This window comes from Nyctibius grandis, chromosome 10, assembly GCF_013368605.1.
Source record: "Nyctibius grandis isolate bNycGra1 chromosome 10, bNycGra1.pri, whole genome shotgun sequence".
Taxonomy (NCBI): domain Eukaryota; kingdom Metazoa; phylum Chordata; class Aves; order Nyctibiiformes; family Nyctibiidae; genus Nyctibius; species Nyctibius grandis.
In genome coordinates, this window is record NC_090667.1 from 9,248,976 (window position 1) to 9,268,727 (window position 19,752).

General features: G+C 45.3%; 1 protein-coding gene across 1 annotated transcript; it reads right to left on the minus strand.

Moving 5' to 3' along the window:
- Positions 1 to 1,575: 1,575 nt before the first annotated feature.
- LOC137667978 (ovoinhibitor-like) lies at positions 1,576 to 13,496 on the minus strand. Its single transcript, XM_068409247.1, has 16 exons — positions 13,409 to 13,496; positions 12,605 to 12,624; positions 11,618 to 11,754; positions 11,373 to 11,433; positions 10,722 to 10,855; positions 10,228 to 10,288; positions 9,064 to 9,200; positions 8,585 to 8,645; positions 6,564 to 6,700; positions 6,046 to 6,106; positions 4,722 to 4,855; positions 4,584 to 4,644; positions 3,177 to 3,313; positions 2,740 to 2,800; positions 2,261 to 2,376; positions 1,576 to 1,764 (listed from the first exon to the last, which is right to left on the minus strand). The coding sequence occupies exons 1-16, from the start codon at positions 13,461 to 13,463 to the stop codon at positions 1,719 to 1,721; spliced, it is 1,419 nt and encodes a 472-aa protein (XP_068265348.1). The 5' UTR covers positions 13,464 to 13,496; the 3' UTR covers positions 1,576 to 1,718.
- Positions 13,497 to 19,752: the final 6,256 nt, after the last annotated feature.

Sequence of the window (19,752 nt, forward strand, 5' to 3'; positions counted from 1 at the left end):
GAAGGATTTGGCATGGCTGTGCCCAGCTAACGCCATTCAGTTGGATCTTGACAGCTTTACTGCAAAGGCTTGCAAAAGCCAGCTGTGAGAGCTAAGGCCAGGTGAAAGTCTGCCAAAGTCTACAAAAAAAACACCACTCCTATCCAGGTCTTATCCCTGAGGATAAGCAAGTAACACTTAAACAAGACTAAAGCAGCATGTTCTGCAAAAACACCTTGATGGAAAATGGCAAAAAGGTTATGTAAACCAAGGGAATGTTTACATTAGGACACAGACCCAAGAAAAGTACAATAAGCCATTGTTAGTTACAAATCGTCTTGAAAAGTACATGCCAGCCACAGACTCTAATAGCATGGAGGTACTACGGCTTCATTCCCTGGTACAATACCTGCAGTATCTGCAATTTGGGAAAATTTGCCTTCAGCCTATTCATCTATCCCGACAATTCAAAGAGTGACATTCCAAAGTGATCCAAATAATTGTGTTATTCTCTGGTAAACTACAATGGGACACTGAATCAGGAGGGTGCTAGCTGTAGTCCACAAGAAATCCTTTAACCCTGAAATATTGGACTTGCAATAGCTTTGGTGAACTGGTGTGGAGCTAGTGATAGCGGCTGTACTTATGTTGCCAACAGATGAAGGGTAGCCCCCAGGTCCGCCTACCTCCCCGCTATCCGTATGGACAGCAAAGTGACAGCAATTGTATCACCAGGTCCTCAGGTCTTTGGCCTCAAACAAGTAAGCAAAACATGACTATCGGGCAGAACCACTTTCCTATGGCTTGCTATGTATTCAGTTAAAACTGGTCACAAGTGAACTTCTGCATCCTTTTTCTTCCCAAAGGGCTTTAGAAGGAAGGCGGCTGCAGTGATGGCTGTACTGGGGTTGTGCCCACCCCAGGGGTGATTTCTGCCCACCAGGCCTGGAGATATTCTGTGACATTAATAAATCAAAATATTTTGTGAGTGGACACTTCTGCTGTCTGTGGCCCTAAAGGGAGCTTGACATTCCCCTCCTCTAGATTATACCCTATAACAGCACACAGCACTGGAGGTCAGTGGAGACAGGCTGGGATCACCTCTCCTGACGGCAGCTGCTGCCTCTTCCATGGGACAGGCTGCACAGGCAGTGGGAACCAGGGACAGGGGCACCTTTCGGCTAGGTAGTAAGTTTCCCTTTCTAGTCCACAGCAAGAAAGTGCTTTTCTTGAGAGCAAACCACCACCCACATGCTAGACATTGCCTTATAGAGGAGGTGGACTATGCCCTTGAGGTGAATGTTTCCTTGTGTTGACTATAAAGATGGAGTCTGTGATCAGGTCACAGAGAGATATTAATGGTTAGATGAGACTAATACTGACAAGGAGACTCTGAGGAGTAAGGAAGTGCCTGGGAGCTCCAAGGGGAGGCCAGGCCATCAGAGCAGGGATGGCACTGACACAAGGCAGGAAAAGATTTACCCACAGTGTTTGGTAGAGCAGAACATCAACAGTAAAATACATATGCACCACTAGAAGTATCGTGTCAGGGAGGAGAAAGGGCAAAAGGGATGAGAAGTAGCATTAAGACAGAGAAACGTTGCCAAGTGAGTTTATTGAACAAGTTTTTCAGGAGCTAAGGAAACAAGACAAACCCGAAGGAAAGTTGCTGAGGAAGATCAGCCATGGGAAGTCACTTGCAAGGGAGCTGTCTTCCTGGGCTGGACACCAGCACAGACTTAACATTCAGTCATACTCATGAGGATGAGAGTCCTATTGCTTTCCCTGGTGAGAAAAGGAGAGAGAAGGATTAGACACAGAGCACATTCAGTGCTGAAGCCCTGTTCCTCACTTCACTGGCCCAAGTGTTGGCTTAGTGTTGACTGGAGATAAAGAACAGTCTCAAGAGCCCAAATACTCCCTTTCATTGTTATCATTAAAGGAAAGATGAAAGGTTTCACGTATTTGACACAATCCAGTTGGTTTGGTGAAGTATTTTCCACATATCCTGATGAGCTTGTGTGACAGATTATGTACTGGTGAAAATGAGTAAAATATCTTTGAAGTTAACAAACAGGAGGCCACGTGCAGATCACAGAAATGAGCTCTTCGCATTTTCCCTTAAAACACAAAAAAACCATCTCCTTGCACAAGTCATGGTGCACCAGAAATATCCAGTATATGCCCATAAGCAGTCAAAAATGCTTTCTGAAAACAGCCTTGCATTCATAGTAGGTACAGGAATTGATCATGAAAGGAAGGGGTTTGGTCTTGTACGTACAGGTAGGCATTGCAGAAAATACATCTGTTGCCATACGTTGTGCCATCAGAGCCGCAGTGGGGCATATATTCCTTAGTGCAGACAGAAGAGACTTCTTGGACGCCCTTGCAATGCTCCTGCACGTGGAAGATAGACATGAGTCTCTCTGCCTGAGAGAAAAATGTGGTCCCCCCAGGATAAGGAATGACACCCCACTGAGAAATGAAACTGCCTGTAACATCATAATAACCAACTCAAAGTTTCCTCCTGGTGGCAGATGTGATCTCATACTATTTCTGCTCAGTGCCACATCTTTTCCTGCACAGTTACACAGCAATGGGATGGATGTTGACTCCTATGACCAGTGTGAAATTCCCAAGGGATCTCCTCAGGTCTGCACACCACCACTCCCCCAGTTTGTAACCCAGAGCAGAGGACGGTTCCCCATGAGTGTAACTGACACTGGACCTCGCTCTTTGTTCCTATCCTTTCCCACTCACTTTTGTAATATCCTCTTCACAGCGTCCATTCTTTCTTTTGCCAAGATTGGTCCGATGCTCCCTGGGGGAAGATGACCATCATTAGCTGCACCTTCCCCATTACATCTGCAGTGTGAGAACATAACCTCACTCCCACATAGCATACAGATTTTCAGATTAATCAGCTCAGTATTGCCTGCACAGCACTAGCAAGAACATGCCCTTATGGACCAGGCAAGTTTCTTTTGGAACAACACTCTCCCCAGTTGATGCATCCCTCTTTGTGGGGCTCTGGGGTCGAACACCCATATCAAACACCAGTGAGGAAAACGAGGGTAGACAGACAGGACCCATCCAGCACAGAGTTTTAGAGAGAGCCCTTGCACATTACTTGGCACTCAAAGATGGATCCAACCACCACCACTGTGAATCCCCCAGAGAAAAGGATGAGTACTTACAGGTTGTGGGCACACAGCGTACACTCGCTGGCATAAGTGACACCATCAGTACCACAGACAGGACTGTAGATCATCGTGCAGGCCATCAGCTGCCTACCATCCTCCAGCGTGGAAGTTGGGTACTGGTTACAGTCGAGCTGGGGAAAAAAGACAGCAAAAGCTCTGGCTCAGACTCTGCTCTGTACAAGGATGCCCAGATACAACCCCTCCTGCTTATGCCTCTGTCTCTTAGGATCTGCCACAGGATGAATTATAGTTATATATTAACTCATTCTTCATGGAAAACTAGCAATTTCCTTTCATAGCCTTGTGCTGGAGAAGACTGAATCAAGGTTTGAAGGTAGACATCACTCATTCAGCTTTGTATTTATCATGATGCCCCTATACCTTGCTGAACCTACTGGGATATTACAAAACGCAGCTCAAAAATAATCTGCAAATCAAAATGGCATGATTTATGCACATCCTGCGACAGAGCTGACTGTGACCAAGGAATTTTTCACAGCCCACAAGAATGGAGGAGAGATGTGCTGACAGGCCTTTTGTTGCAACGGGACGGCTCCGAGTGTTGAAATCTGCCAGCAGGACTGACAGCAGTTGAAGCTGATTTACACTGGTTGAAGAACTGGCCTTGCGTTTTAGCACTCCCAGTTTCTCCAGTGTGAGCTCGTCCTCCCTGATTTATGCATCTCACCCAGTCTGAGCACAGAGCGTACTCGGAAAACAAAGGAATGACATTTCATAGTTTGTTTGTATAGAAATGAAATATCTGACTCGGGATGTTGACTCTTTCAAACACATGCTAATGAGACGGCTTTGTTCTTCTATTCCCCAGTGAGTGTAAATAGTTTAGAGCTGGCCAAATATAGTTAATCTGGTATTTTTACAAGATTCATTGTTGGTATACATCAGATTACATTGCATTTACAAAAAAAAAAAAACCAACCGGGATTTGAATCCCCTGGTACATTAGGTATCAGCATTCAAAACACAGGCAATTTCCTAATCTTTGCAGAACATCCTTTTGTAAACTGCAAGCATCAGAAGGCACTGGATACCCTCGGTCCTCTGTGTCCCCTTCCCATATTGCCAAAACAGACTGCTCAGTTCCTGCGGCAGCTATGGTAGACTGCTGTGGGAAAGGGATTTCTTCTTGTAAAGCCTTAAATAATTTATGCTACCTGTCTCATAACTCATTCCTCACCTGTCCTCTCCTCTTTCTTTTCCTGACTGCATGGAGGAAGTGCACAACGTTCCTGCTGCCGGGAGGGTGATATTCACCCACAAAAAAAAAGGACAGCACAAGCTATGACCCCCAATGAAGGCTACACCACCAAAATCAACCTGCATTTACTCAAGTTACATAATCGGTGCCAGCTCAAGCTCTTGTCTTTAGGTTTCACTTACTTGGGGAAGTTCCTCTACGCACCTTCCATCGTGCTTCTTGGCAACATTGGTTCCAAATTCACTGGAAGAGAAAGCAGAGTTAAAAATGCTCAACAAGTAACTCTGTTGAGCTCGCAGGGGGTGACCTCCAGGGCTTACATGTTATGGGCACACAGGGCACAGTCATTGCCGTAGGTGACACCGTCCGTCCCACAGATCTCGTGCAGGATGAAGGGGCAGGCTCTGATGGCTTCGCCAGTTTTGGTATTGCTCAGGTATGTGCTGCAGTCAACCTGGGGAGATAAAATAACAGTGCTGGGTCAGCTGCTGGGAGATGGAAGAGTGCCTCATCTGCAGTCTGCCCACTCTGATCCTCCAGATTTTAAAGGCTTGTGCCAGGAAAATCAGAGGGTTTTTTTAAGTTTAGTCTTCCTTTATAAATGAATTAAGTAATTGTAGTTGGGTTTGGTATTGCCTGCTAACAAAGGGAAGAAAGGAAAAGCTGGCCAAAAAGAATCTTTTCGTAGAGTAGTACGTATGCAAGTTTTAAAACAAGCATTTAACCCAAGGAATCTGATTTAAAGTGTTTGACATTAAGTCCACCTTGACACAGTTAACTAGATCTGAGATTTTGTTTCAGCTTTTTCAAAACAGCAGCAAGAACTGTTTCACCAGTTCCTGTTGCAAAAATATTTACAATATATAAAATCCAACAGTTTAAATATTTGAGGATAAATAGACAAACACCTATTGGAAGTCAGTCTACACTAGCCAAGCATCACTGACACTTCACTGTCATTTTGCATAGTTTCCCCAATGCAGTGTCTCTCATTATGCATATTTCCCACATGGTCCAAGAGCAAATTAAAGCAAAGACAGCATTTTAACAATGTGCCTTTACTATAGAAAATATATTGCAGTCCCTCAGGATGCATGAAGTTATTTTCGGTGCTTTAGAGCTGCTCTGCATAAGCAGAATAAATGCGTTGAGATATTATCAGCACATATTGTTACTGTGCAGGATAATAAAGCTATTTCTGTATGCACACTTGAGAGATGATTTTTCCTGGCTGACCAGAGCATGAGGGTTTTTTAACGTGCCTGTCTAGTGCAATGGAAATCCTAGCACTGAATGAATACACGGACATCTAACACAGCCTTCTGTCTTCCTCTCCTACTGTGCTAAAATGGGCTGCATGGTTCTTGGGCTGCCTCTGATGATTTCTGTTCAGAGATCTGAAGTACTGGGACATTTTGTTTCTGAAGTCCCGGGCTGTCCCAATTCTCTCTTGCCCTCATGTACAGCACATTGGCAGCAGCCCCTGTGAGCAGCTAGGGAAAACCGCAGCACCAGCACGAGCCCCGTGCATCACCCCTCCACGCATCCAGGAGCATGGCAGGCGCACTGAGCCCAGCCAGGGTCTTCCTGGAGTCTGGAGAGAGAATAGGATGTGGCGTTTATTTTATAACTAGTTACACTTACAGGCATACTCTCCTCCTTGCATCTTCCCTCATGGCTTTTCTTAATGTGAGTCCCATGTTGTCTGAAAGAGAGAGGCTGGCGTTAGCATGCTCACCAGCTAAGCCCTGCGACACCCAGGCGCCACAGAAAGCAAACCAAACTCATTGCCAATATATGAGATAAAGGAGGCATCTGGCTGCCTAATGAACCAGCTTCTCCAAGTCATTAGCAACCATAACCTTAAGCATTAACAGACCTATCAGGTCTCTTTACTGTGTGCTGTGCAGCAGCCTCATCCACTCCTTCCTCTGCCCAAATACCACAGCCCTCAGTGTGCTCAGATTGAGAGCTGGCTCTCCTACATCTCCCCAAAGGAGCACAAACAGAGCATCAGGGAACAAAAGCAAGGTGACAGGGGTTTCAGGAGGTTGAAAGAGAAACAGACAGACACGTAGATATGTTGCTATCAAAAGAAAAGCCATCTGGAGCACTAACCATGGCTAGTCAGTCCAAAAGACAGTCCTATGTACAGTACTTACAGGTTATGGGCACAGATGCCACATTCATTGTCGTAAGTAAATCCATCTGTGCCGCAGACTGGGAGCAGGATCCTTGGACAGGGCATCAGGGCTTTACCACCCTTAATAATTCTTGATGGGTATTGACTGCAATCGATCTACAAAAAGCAGGAGTGTCAAACCTGGGGAAGTCCTTGTTCTCTGAGAAAAACCCCAACGTAACCTCCTGTCGTGTCTTTTATGCTGAGACAACACTAGTGCTACATTTCAGTTCTCTCAAAACCATGCTGAGTCAGTTCTGCATGAATCCTCTCAAGCACAGAGGGGACTGCACAGCACTGCATAGTTTGAGAGATGCCAAATCACTAGGGTAAGTAGGTCAGTCAATCCCAAATGCAAGCCATGCCAGAAAAGCAAAAAAAAGAGAAAAATGAAGTCCTCTTTTCATTTTGCAGTACAGATACAAATGAAACACAAAAATAACAAAAGAATTTGGGCTTTGTCAACAATGCATTTGAAGAACATCCTCAAAGGAAGATCTAAGCCTAAACTCACTGACTTCATAGAATCACAGGACAGTTTGGGTGGGATGGGACCTTAAAGATCATCTAGTTCCAACCCCCCTGCCACAGGCAGGGACACCTTCCACCAGACCAGGTTGCTCAAAGCCTCATCCAACCTGGCCTTAAACACTGCCAGGGAGGGGGCATACACATCTTCTCTGGGCAACCTGGGCCAGTGTCTCACCACCCTCACAGTAAAAATTTTCTTCCTAATATCTAATCTAAATCTATCCTCTTTCAGTTTAAAACCATTCCCCCTCATCCTATCACTACATGCCCTTGTAAAAAGCCCCTCTCCCGCTTTCCTCTAGCCCCCTTCAGGTACTGGAAGGCTGCTAGAAGGTCTCCCTGGAGCCTTCTCTTCTCCAGGCTGAACAATACCCCAACTCTCTCAGCCTGTCTTCACAGCAGAGGTGCTCCAGCCCTCTGAGCATCTTCATGGCCCTCCTCTGGACTCGCTCCAACAGCTCCATGTCCTTCTTATGTTGGAGGCCCCAGAGTTGGACACAGTACTGCATGTGGGGTCTCATGAGAGCAGAGTAGAGGGGCAGAATCACCTCCCTCCACCTGGGAGGTGGCCACACTGCTTGTGATGCAGCCCAGGATATGGTTGGCTTTCTGGGCTGCAAGCACACATTGCCGACTCACGTTGAGCTTCTCATAAACCAACACCCCCAAGTCCTTCTCCTCTGGGTTGCTCTCAACCTATCCTCCACCCAGCCTGTATTTGTGCTTGGGATTGCTCTGACCCACGTGCAGGAGCTCGCACTTGGCCTTGTTGAACTTCATCAAGTCACAGGCCCACCTTTCAATCCTGTTTAGGTCTCTCTGGATGGCATCCCTTTCCTTCAGCGTGTCGATCACACCACACAGCTTGGTGTCATTGGCAAACTTGCTGAGGGCACACTCAATCCCACTGTCCATGTCACCAGCAAAGATGTTAGACAGGACCGGTCCCAATACTGACCCCTGGGGAATGCCACTCACCACTGGTGTCCACTTGGACATCGAGCCGTTGACTGCAACTCTGAGTGCAACCATCCAGTCAATTCCTTACGCACCAAGTGGTCCATCCGTCAAGTCCATGTCTCTCCATTTATGTGTTGGCATGTCCTAGACACCAGCTCAGGGACTTTTTAGCTGACACACTCAGATCAAAACTTCAGGTGTGCTCCATATACCAGAATATACCCCAACTCTAAAGGCTGGTGTGTGTATGAATTTGTAATGTAAACCCTGTGCCTAGCTCCCATGCAACCCATCTGCCAGGGCTGTACAGGTAAGGAGGGCCCAGAGTACATCTGCCTCAGGACAGATGGGATTTGTAGGCATCCTCAACACAAGGGGCTGAAAAGACTTAATAGACATATGGAGAAAGCCAGGCTTCATGCTAGCTCAGTTTCAGAGTAGATGTGGCCTCAGGGAACCTTTCAGTTGATACAGCTAAGAGGAGAAATATGCCTTATATTGAATACTTACTTCAGAAGTCTCCTGTCTGCATTTTCCATTATGCTTCTTGCTAACGTGGGTCCTGTGTTCTCTGGAAGAGGGAAACAATAAAGTTGAGGAACTAAACGCTTAACCTCTTGGTCGCAGTCATGTACAAAATGAAGCAAACCACAGCTTCAGACTCTATAAAATAGCTATGTTACTTTACTCATTAACAAGCTCATCACATCTTCTCATAACATGCAATTTAAAGCAATATTCTGAACCATTCCTTCCTCTGTTCAGTCACTGCCCAGCCCACAGACTAATCCAAGGAGCTGCCATCTGACTCTTCATGGTTTCCCCTCATGAGCACAAAGAAGGTATCAGAAGGAAACTCAAGGTAAATCCAAAATCAATCCAGTTTCTAAGAGACTTGAAGAAACAGGCATAAGCAGAAATGCAGAAGGATGGTTCTCAGCAAAGCATTTCCGGCTACTTTGAAGGAGTGCTCCACGTGTGGCACTTACCCATTGTGGGCACAGATCCCACATTCATTATCATATGTATTGCCATCTGTGCCACAAACTGGACTCAGGATCTTTGGACAGGATACTAATACTTTGCCATCTTCAGTGGTTTTTGTTGGGTACTTACTGCAGTCAACCTGTCAAAATAAGGAGAATTAGCTCTGAGGTAGCCCTTGCTATGAGAGAAAAGTTGATGCAAAACCTTTTCATTCTGTATCCCAGTCTCCATTGTTTCTGCAACAGGACAAAGCCCTGATACACTGAAGCTAAATCTTCAATCAGAAATGAGCTTTCTGAATATTATCCTAGTTCTCTAGGAGTCAAGAAAAAGGACTATCTTGGAGAACAGACCCTTCAGGCAGAAGAACATGTACAAAAATTTGGGCCCATTCTCATCAAAAAACGGTCTTGAGTTTAGTAGGAACCATTTTTCACCAGCTGGAAATCTGACTAATACTGGTTTGGTTTGTGTAGGTTTTCTCCCCACTTCTCCAGCTCTGTGATTACTTATTACTTCAGATTCACTGTAGTTAAGCACAGGGTTTGAAAGGATAGAGAAAAAATGGTTAGTTATCAGTTGGAGAACACACTTTCTACATCCCAGAATTTTGGTGCTGAAATATAGAAGCTTCTCTTCCTGAGGGACCAGACTGTTAGCCCTGTACAAATATACAATAAACTATACTCTAGAAATATGTATGCTTAGTGCTCTTATGAGTCTCACTATGTTTGTGAAAGCAACCAGCACGGGAGTTTTGAATCCCTGATGCAAAGAGTGGAAATGCTTGTGATCTCTAGAGAGAAAACTGCCAAGCTGCACAAGACTTTGGCATCTTGGGTCTCCCCCTTCCCCTGAGCACAAAAGCCAGCTTAGTATGTTGGGAAGTGAGTTCTGCAGCACTGGCTCACTGCAGCTTCTCATTTCACATCCATCTCCTTTCTCCTTCATCAGTTTGGTGTGGTATGCATGGGGTGACCCTCTCTTTGGAGCAGGGAAGGTGCAAAATCCAACCTCACTGTGCAGAAAGGCAAAGCACGGACTGGGACTCTCGTAAGCCTTGTCATATGGTCCTCTTGCAGTTTCCTAGGGAAATCTGTGGGGTTCTCAGGATTCTCTCTATTAACAGCCCTAAGAGATGGATTTTTGACTTCTATTGCACTTACAGTGACAATCTCCTGCTTGCATTCTCCATCATATATTTTGCTAATGTTGGTGTGATGTTCTCTGAAAGAAATAGATTATTTGGTTAGGAAGGCTTGAGAATAACTTTTCCCATCACACTCCAGGCACTGAGACAAGCAAGCAAGGTCCCACCCACGTTGTGGGACACTACAACTGCTTGACTTATCTGAATGCGCCCCATGGATGGTAGAAGCAGATGCACAGTATTTCCATATCACATAGTAATTAAGTATTAGGAGTAATTAGGTGTTACAAGTAATGCTGATCTGTTCATGGCTCTGCTTTGGGTTGTTCTCTCATTCTTTTGTGATTCCCCTCATGAGGACAGGCAGAAAATGGGGAAGAAAATTCAGGAATTACAAGCAGCCAGCTCCAAAGAGACTTGCTTAAGACAGACTAGTGTTTTACAGAAGTGTTTCTGAGAGCCTTAACTACTGCTAATTATCCAGAAGGATGTTCTATGCACAAGACTTACGCATTATAGGCACAGATACCACATTCATTGTCATATGTGAAGCTATCTGAGCCACAGACTGGTTTCAGTATCCTTGGGCACGCTACCATGTCATGATCATCTATTACAGTTCTTGGGTACCTACTGCAGTCGATCTGTAAAAATAGCAGAAATAGAAAAAAAACCCCACATTTTCAATATAAAGACAAAACACTCCTGGGTAGTCTGTTTACTACAGACTAGTCCCTCAGCCTTTGGGGACAAATCCAACATCAAACTAATTCCACTATCAAAAGTCAAAGCCAGAGTCAGTTCTGTGGGAATTCTCTCCTGCTGAAAAAAAAAAAGTCATAGCAAGAAGGACTGTGATTTGGATTTTGTGAGGCCCTTCACAAGGCCTTGTTGGAGCTAGCCAGGTGGCGAGAGCCAACCTTCGGGCAACACAACGTTTTCATTTTATTCCCAATTACAGAGACTAGAAGTCTGAATTAAAAAAGCACAGAGACGTGGTACCAGACATCCCATGAAAACCCTCTCAGCTTTGGTTATCATCAGATTTTAATTCCCTTTGGGCTGTGCAGACCAGCTGTGCACGTTCTGTTTTCCTTGTGTGTGGTGTTTAAACTGTCCCCTTTTACAGACAGCTGAAATCCTCCATGGACTTTGTCTTACCATAATAGATTTTGGCTCACATTCTCCATCATGTGCCTTCTCCACACTGTCCCTGTGTTTCCTAGAAGGAAGCAGACCTGTGTCAGGGATCGCAGAAAGCAGCATCACCCTGAGTCTGGTGGTGTTGGCACCCAGCTGCTAACTCACATGCTCCTCTGCCCACTCTGTCTTTAGGGGATGAAGCTGCCACCCTTACCTCGAGTCCCTTGCTCTGCAGCTTCTGCTGGGTTTCCAGCCATACTCACTTGTTGTGGAAGCAGATCCCACACTCGTTGCCATACGTGCTGCCGTCGGTGCCGCAGACTGGCTCCAAGTTCCTTGGGCAAGCTACCCAGACCGTCCCATCCTTGCCGACGCCGCTTAAATACTGGCTGCAATCAACCTGTGAAAGCAGCGCAGAATCAGCCCCAGCTTTGGCTCCCGCATGGAAAGAAACCCCCATGCAGCCTCCCACCACTGCAGCCACAGCGCCTGCAGCTCCTGCCAGGAGGTCAGTTAGAGTTTTTATTTTGAATCTGCTCAGGCCGTCAGGAGGAGTGAATCTTCTCTACAGAAGTTTCTGATTATGTTTTCCTGCCAGGGTCCGGGGGAGGCAGGGCACAGAGGAAGGACTGCTGTGGGTGAGACTGTGCCTAATGAAGGCAGCTGCTAATTGGGAGCCTGGCTGTACACCAGAGCCCCTCAGCTCCAAATCCGATCATTTCCAATCAAGCTGCAGTCTCTGGTGAGTTACAGGAGTCTTGTAACTGCGTGGGAAGAACCTGCAGACAAATACATTGCACAGACCCTGCTGTTTTCCCCTCTATGATACAGGTATAGAAAACCTATGCAAAGAACACAGTTCTTTGGGTCTTACTGTATAGAAAAAATCATCAGAATCAGAGTCTTTGATCCTTTCAAGCATATCACCTTAAGATAGTGTTCCTCATGAGGAGATAACCTACTGCCTTTGGCTGGAGCTACTCAACTATGGCTAAGAGTTAATATAATAGGATTATATAATTACTTTTGCTTGCTTTGTTTTATTTAATGAACTGAAAATATTGTAGAATACGGGGGATCTTTTACTTTCTCATGAAGTTAGCAATATTATTCAATCATGCACTGGCAAATATTATTTGAGCAGCTAAGTTTTCATTAGATTTAATCCACTTGCTCATCAGGCAATTACATGCTGTTTCTATTTTACTAGAAATCTGGAATAGAACAGAATAAATAGATCTGTAGCTCACCTCAACTCCAAAGGTCATACCTGAAAGAAAAAATGGAGACAGAAAAGAAAAAAAAAAAATCAAATTAATGATATGCAGAGATGATATATGTAAATGTTTTCATGTAAATTCAGTGACTGTTGTTGACTAGTTTACTGGGTTTAGGAAAATACATTATGCCAGTAAATGGTCATAGGTTGTATTAAAAGTCACTGAATAAAGTTTCATTGCGCTTTTGAGGGGAAATAAAACAGGGGAGAGCACATGTATTAATCAATCCCTAAGATGTTACAGGGAAGCAATACAGATAACTTTCAATTTGGTACTCTTGGATTTTAACCTCTTGTAAGACACTTTATATTTTACTTTTAAAAGTTTGGACACGTGTCTTTAAAATGACCACCAACCACTGTCACTGTCTGTCTCTAAACTCATCGTCCTTCTCAGTTAATGAGAACATCACAGTAAACTTGCAGAGCAACCCTAAAGGTTAAAGTTTGCATTTATATTGCTCACATGGATACAGATGCCATTGCTAACAGTTTTACTTTGCCCTTGCAGACAGTACTTCCATGTGCAAGCTCCTGCCCTGCACTAGAACTGCTCCTTCAGCAATTCGCTCCTAGAAACCAAGAAGATGAAAACAGTCACCTGTATGAGGTTTGCTGAAACCTCAGTGTTGAAGTCTAATTTTTCGCTACACTCCCTCAGGAAGAATATTTCTTCATGGAATAAGGCTCTCCTCCACGTTACAAGACCCAAATGCTTTTACTGAAATGAAAATTCAGCTAGATCGATCTCTGCAATATCCCAGGAAATACTCACTTAAGCAGCAGCAAAGGGCTAGAGCTGCCTTCACAAAAACCCCCATTATCTTCATGGTGGGCAGAGGTACCACTCCAGTGCAGCCTGCTAGCTCTCTGTGTGGGAGAGGAAGATTGCAGGGAGAAGCAGGAATATATAGCACACCAGGACATGAAGTGGTCCCACCTTATCAGGTAACGCTTCAACTCTGTCATCAACATTCAAAGCCAAAAATATATTTACCCAGCTCTAGATTTCTAGCTAATGATTGATACAGGCGTGTATACCAGGGACGGGCCTTTTGCATGGCTCAAGGGGTGTGGGGAGCATGCCAGGACGCCTCTCCTCCCGGATGGATATGCCCCAGCCCAGAGCTGCCTGTCGCATGGCTGTGGCACATTGCAGGCTCACATCTACCCTGCGACTGGCTAAATGCAATTAGATCTCTCTCCTCCTTTATAGTTTTCAACTGAGCTGCCAGCTGATAGCCAAAACCCTCGTTATTTAACCTCGGAGCACGATTTTGTACTCTTCACTGCTGTATTTCATCCCAGTTTGAGCCTGGGCAATTTCAGCCCAGAAGGTCACCCTGTGCTCTGCAGAAGTCCCGCTTTTCTCCTGTTTTAAAAAACTCAGCAGTGCTCTGCTCTACATGCCAACTTTTTCTGTACTACAGCAAGGAGCAAAAATATTAAATGTCAAGGACTCCAGACCTTTGGACCAATGCAAGCCTCAGCTAAGAGGACCTCTGTTCATCCTGATTACAGTATCCATCTCTCAGGGCTTATTCCAACTGAGACTATCATCAATTAACGCTTCCTGGCAGAGGAAAACGTATCTTGACAACTTAATTGCCAGACTCTGTAAAGCTGTCATGGTCAAGCAAATTCCTGACAATGTCCACAGAGATGACACCTGAACCTTATCAGAAAGGAAATATTATTTGCAAACCAAATCTGCAGTTAAAATAGATTGACTCAGCATATTCTGTCAAGATCAAAGCAATTCTCTTCCAAATAAGTTATTACATTTGGAGAATTTTTTTGCAATAGGAGATAGCTTAAAGTGACAGAACAGCAAACACCTGTCAAGGATCTAGAGAAGGAATTGGGCTCTCCCTCCATGCTGGCTGTGAGAGCAGCTGGGAGGTGGTGGGCAGAGCTACCAGGCTCCAAAAGAACAGACTGCAGAGGACTGAGAAACACCACAGTGAGTTCAAGGTCTGCTGAGGCAACTACCAGAGTCAACAGTCCTCACTATATATCAAGAGCAGCATTTGCATGCCCTGAAGTATTGCATAAGTACCCGACACCTTTCATGGAAAAAAGCACAAGACACTCAAGGCCCCTGTGGAGAGTAGTTTAGCTCAAAACCCAACCATGTTGAGAGGCCTGGAGACCAAAGCTGTCGATTCATAACACCAGTTCTGCAAAACCTTAGAAACTGCTGTGAACCACACGGGGTCTGTGGATCTTGGCAACAGACACCCTTAATAAAGGGCAATTTACAGCAAACCAAAGACTCCCCAAAGCGCTGGTACCTTTCCAGGTTCATAGAGGACTGTTTTAGCCTCATTACTGTGTTAGAGTGCAACAAAAAGGGTAACCAAGAGCAAACGTAAAAGAAAGGGTAATAAATTCTCAATACTTCTCAAGCATTTGACTCCTTCTCCCCAGAAACCTCATAGAAATAACGCGTGGCATCGCTCACGCGGAGTCACGCAGCACTGCTCAGGACAGGCATCATCATCGGAGCAACCTGCAAAAGGGGGGTGAAAGCAAGAAAGGATTGACCAGGCAGGCTGCCGAGAGCAGAAAGGAGCCGGCATTGCTGCCTCTAGTAGGGCTGTTAAGGACAGCACAGGCGGTTTGAGCAAGCCACTGTCCTGCGCCTTCTCAGCAGACGGGTTTGGAATCTGATTAACAATCCCTTACTGCCAGCTGTGATTTTTGTGAATGATAATTTCTGCTGGCAGCAGGAGGAATTCAGAATGCGCTCAAATACTGACAGAAGAGGCTCCTAGGGCACCATCTTCATCAGTTCATTGCCTTTGAAGCACGGTTAATCCAGGTTTTGCAGGTGATTATTTCAAAACCTAAATACTTGAAATCACTACAAATCATAATAGCTTTCAAGTGCACTGAGTTTCATTTGCAAGAATTTATTTTAAGCTCCAAATTGTGCACTGCTTTTATGAAGTCATGTAGACGTCTCTGCACATGATTTTAGCTGGAATCAGTGAGCAGACATCAGCAGAGAACAGTTTTACTGTCTGATATTCATCATTCTCGGGCTGCATAAATAACGCTCAAGAATTTACTTGTTTCATCACAGATCAAAGGCAGATAAATTTTGCAGCCCCCAAAACAGCTAACCAGGACCAAACTGGTGACTTTTGCCCTACATGACTGTAGTTGGTGAGGGGATTTTCCCCACAGAAATAGGCAGTAATAATTTATTTTGAAATCATAGTGTTTGCTCACATTAAAAATCAGCATACAAAATATTAACAACCCCTTATGTCAGAATCTGCTGATAATAAAATGTGTGCCTGAGCATTTTGACAGTTTAAAATCAATTCTCATTAACTGCAGCAGAAAAAAAGAGGATTTGATAACTTAACTGAAAAAAAAAACCCTATGTCTTTAGTGGGGGTGAAATGAATTTATATTCAGTAAAATCCTGCCAAAATCTGAAAGTCACTCCAGCCTTATCTGCTACAGAAAGTGTTTACAGATCAGGTCACAACTGAAACGGACTCAAACACTGGGTGTATTCACTCAAGGTCTTCTGGAAATGTCCTGCACTAAAGTTTATACAAATACAGAACATATTTGCTTTAAGAAACGGCTATAAAGGAAAGTACAGGAGGTGCGTGCAAACTGACAACAGATTTCTGTTAACCGACTGTCACAGTGTCCTGCTCTGCAAATCCCACCCCATTCTCAGATGCATTGCACCCAACAAGCCAGGGGAGCCCTTAGCTCAAAGGTTTGGCTTCATCTTAAAATAGTTTCAGACTATAAATGAATTAGAACTGTCTGTAAACCAGTTACATGCCAAAACAACACCGCTTTTCCTTAAATAGCTTAAACCATTCAACACCATGGAACTTCTCACTTTACCATCTTCCCCATAGCACCAGGACCCTAAAGGAAGGGCCCCTCCCTACAGGAGATGCCTCCCAAGATGGGCACTGGCCCTTGTGCCCACAGGACCCTCTTTGGGGAAGGAAGCTCATGCCAAGGCAGAAGAGTGACCCAAAAGCACATGATGATAGTCCATGGGCCACCGAGATGGCTGAGCTTTCTGTTTGGCCAGCACTGCTTCAGGGGTGCCATCAGAGCTTCTTCCCTCTCAGAGCAAGAAATGCTGTTGGCCAAATTCACACCTCCAGATCCCTGAGAGCTTCCTGGCTGTGCCTCCAGCTTCAGTGGGGCAAGGCTCAGCACACCATCTAACATGACAAGTCAAGGTGTATCTACTTTGGACCACTTTGAGCAGCTGTGGGAATTTCACAGTGCCTCAGAGGAGGAAGCTGGAAGAGGACACTTATTGCAACAGTTAAAGTGCCAGCCCAATGCGTGGGGTGCTTTAAAACCAATTTTCCTCTGTGGGTTTCTAAATGTAAACCAATTAAATCTCAAAACAACCCTCTGAGGTAGGTAAGTATCTTTTAATGTCCATTTTACAGGCAAGAGAAAAGGGCTGAAAGGGCAGTGAAGCGATTGACTCGAGACCCCACAAGTCAGAGAACCTGACCCCTGGTACCTCCTCACAAAACCCCAGACCATGCTCTTCCTCCTTGGGTCCAACATCTTTGCTGGGTATTTACAGCAGCTGGTGCACCCCATGGGCCTCTGTGCTTGCTTATTGCCTAAGGGGCACATGGAGTAAAGCTGGAGTGGGGACTCATGTGTCCCTCCCGCAAGGCTTAGTGAAGAAAAGTGACATGAAGCTGCTGAGTTATCTTTATTGTAGAAGCACATTAAGACACAGCGAGGCGGCAGAGACCGCCAACAGCACGCATGGGGCAGACCTAGGAAGACACCACTGGGTCCCCACAGCCCTTCGCCCTCCACCTGAGCAAGGACGGACCCCATTCGCCACAGAAGGGGATGAAGGCAGCTCTGGCAGTCCTAGGGACTCGGCAGCTCCCCTGATGCTTGACATCAGCTCTTCCTTTACTTGCCCTAGGGAAACAGGGGGGAGACATTTATTACCATAGCCCCAGAAGACAAAAGGACCTGAAAGGACCATGAGGAAACCTCAAAGCTGTGATGCTCCCATGCTCTGTAGGGGCTCCAGGCCACCCCTGCCTCCCCACAATGGGGACAGCAGCACGCTGCTCTGCCAACATCCTCCCCACTCTGCAGGGACAGCGTGGCTGAAAAAACAGAGCCAGGGGGAAAGGAATGGGCAGAGCCCACCACTGCAGGCACCAGAAAGTCTGCACATTCCCACAAGCTCAGCCCCACCAGCCCCTGGCTGCAGTGAGAGAAAAAAGCACACTGCAGAGCCCTTTGTCCCAGCCCTGCAGCCCACCCGGGCAAGGCTGGACACTCCAACCCTCGTGAAATGCAGTTTCCAGAGGACAGGCTGGCCAAGACGGGGTAAATCCCTGCCCCTCTCTGTACCTTTGGTCACAGCTGATTCCTGGTGTTTGCTGGCAGTCTGAACTCCATTACTTCTGGAAAGAAAGCAAAAAAATAAGTCCACCCCCAAGCATGACCACTGGTGTGTAACACTTGCAGAGCATTAGTATCAGTGTGACAGCCTCTCCAGCCAGCTCAGCAGCCACATAAAACAACTGCAGCAGAGCCTGGCACCAAGGCAGGCAGGTTGGGTCGCTGCCAGCCTAGGAAAACAAGACCAATTTCAGCCTGAAGCTAGGTGCTTTCCACACCTACTACCTAACTGGGAAAGATCCTGCCTTTTTTTTTTTTTTTTTCTTCCTTTTTCCTCCTTGTGCCACGTTAAAAAGAAACATGACAAAATAAAGAGCACTGTAATAAAACTGGGACTTGCCCATTATAAATCTTAGAGTTATCTATTTGTTAAGAAATAGATTACAAAAAAATGAGAAAATGTATATCCCCTTTTTTTCCTGACCTATTGATTAACAGGGGCAGACTGGTGACTATCGCATGGGTGATTTGTGGAAAAACCTTTGAACAAGTAAAGGAACTGTGAGATATGCAGCATTAAAAGTGAAATGTACTCACAAGACCCACAAGTAATTAATTCACTCATATGACACAGCACTGCAGGACCTAGTGGGCAGGTAGCTCACCAAAAAGATCCCTAAACCCAGGACTCAGACCTACATTCATCCACAGTAAAGTAGCACAGGATCTAAGGGATTTGGTTATGGCACAGACCTCCTGGGGAAGGTGGTGAGCCCAGACACCGGCCAGCCCAAGGCCCCAAGGACAGGCTCTCTCTGCAGCAAGGCTTTCCACCACAGCAGTGCATAGATACACCCCTTAGCATCAGATCTCTCCCAAACCACACCGCTCCCATCCCTTCCTACAAGCATCCCTCCCTGATGGCAATCTGGCCACCAGGCAGGGAGAGTTGTCAGAAACACCTGGAAATCCTGTAGGAGCTTTGCAGGCAGGAGCGGATGCAGACACCGAGCTGCAAAAGGGATAAGGCGGCTTGGACACATGTTTTGTCAGGCAACACAGAACCCTCCATGGATAATTTCAAAATATAACTCAAGGAAATATTCCATTTTTGGGTAGCAATTTCTTATCTTCCTCCAAAGCTGAAAGAGAGGCCTTTGCATTTTTGTTCTGCACATTGCAACTGTCTAAATCCATTTCTAATGGCAAAAGCACGGCTGGAGCTGGTTTCCTCCCGGTTTTAGTAGCATATATTGAGTGCCTGCATCTTCAGTAGAAAGAAAAATTCATTATACTGCAAGTGACCATGAATTTCAGTGCTGAAAATAACATTGCTTTGTACGTGGTTTGTAAACTTCCAACTGAGAAATAGGGAAAGTTTTTGATGGACTCAAAAGGTTTTCCAAGGAAATGGACTTCCATAAATTTCCAGTCTGATTCTTCAGGTGACATAATATACATAAAGAATAAATCATTGTACCTGAGGGTTTATGTTTGGCTTTTTTTACCCCAAGAAAAAAAGCTTACCACTGTCCCTTGTAATTGCATCCAACTCTCCCTGGAATACTTAATATAGCTACAAGCTGCCCGACTTTCAGTAAATGGCATATTCCTCTAACTGCAAAGGCTTGAGAGCTGTAACAGCTTGGTAAAACACAAAACAGTAAAGAATTCCAGACCAGGCAGAGTTTTGTGGGAATCCTCTCTATTTTTCAGTTGCCATTGTATACCAAATCT

Coding starts and splice junctions, on each gene's coding strand:
- LOC137667978 (XM_068409247.1), bottom strand. CDS start 13,463: ATGAAGATAATGGGGGTTTTTGTGAAGGCAGCTCTAGCCCTTTGCTGC. Junction 12,625..13,408: donor AGCCCTTTGCTGCTGCTTAA/GTGAGTATTTCC, acceptor TTTTTCTTTCAG/GTATGACCTTTGGAGTTGAG. Junction 2,377..2,739: donor GTGAAGAGGATATTACAAAA/GTGAGTGGGAAA, acceptor TTCCACGTGCAG/GAGCATTGCAAGGGCGTCCA.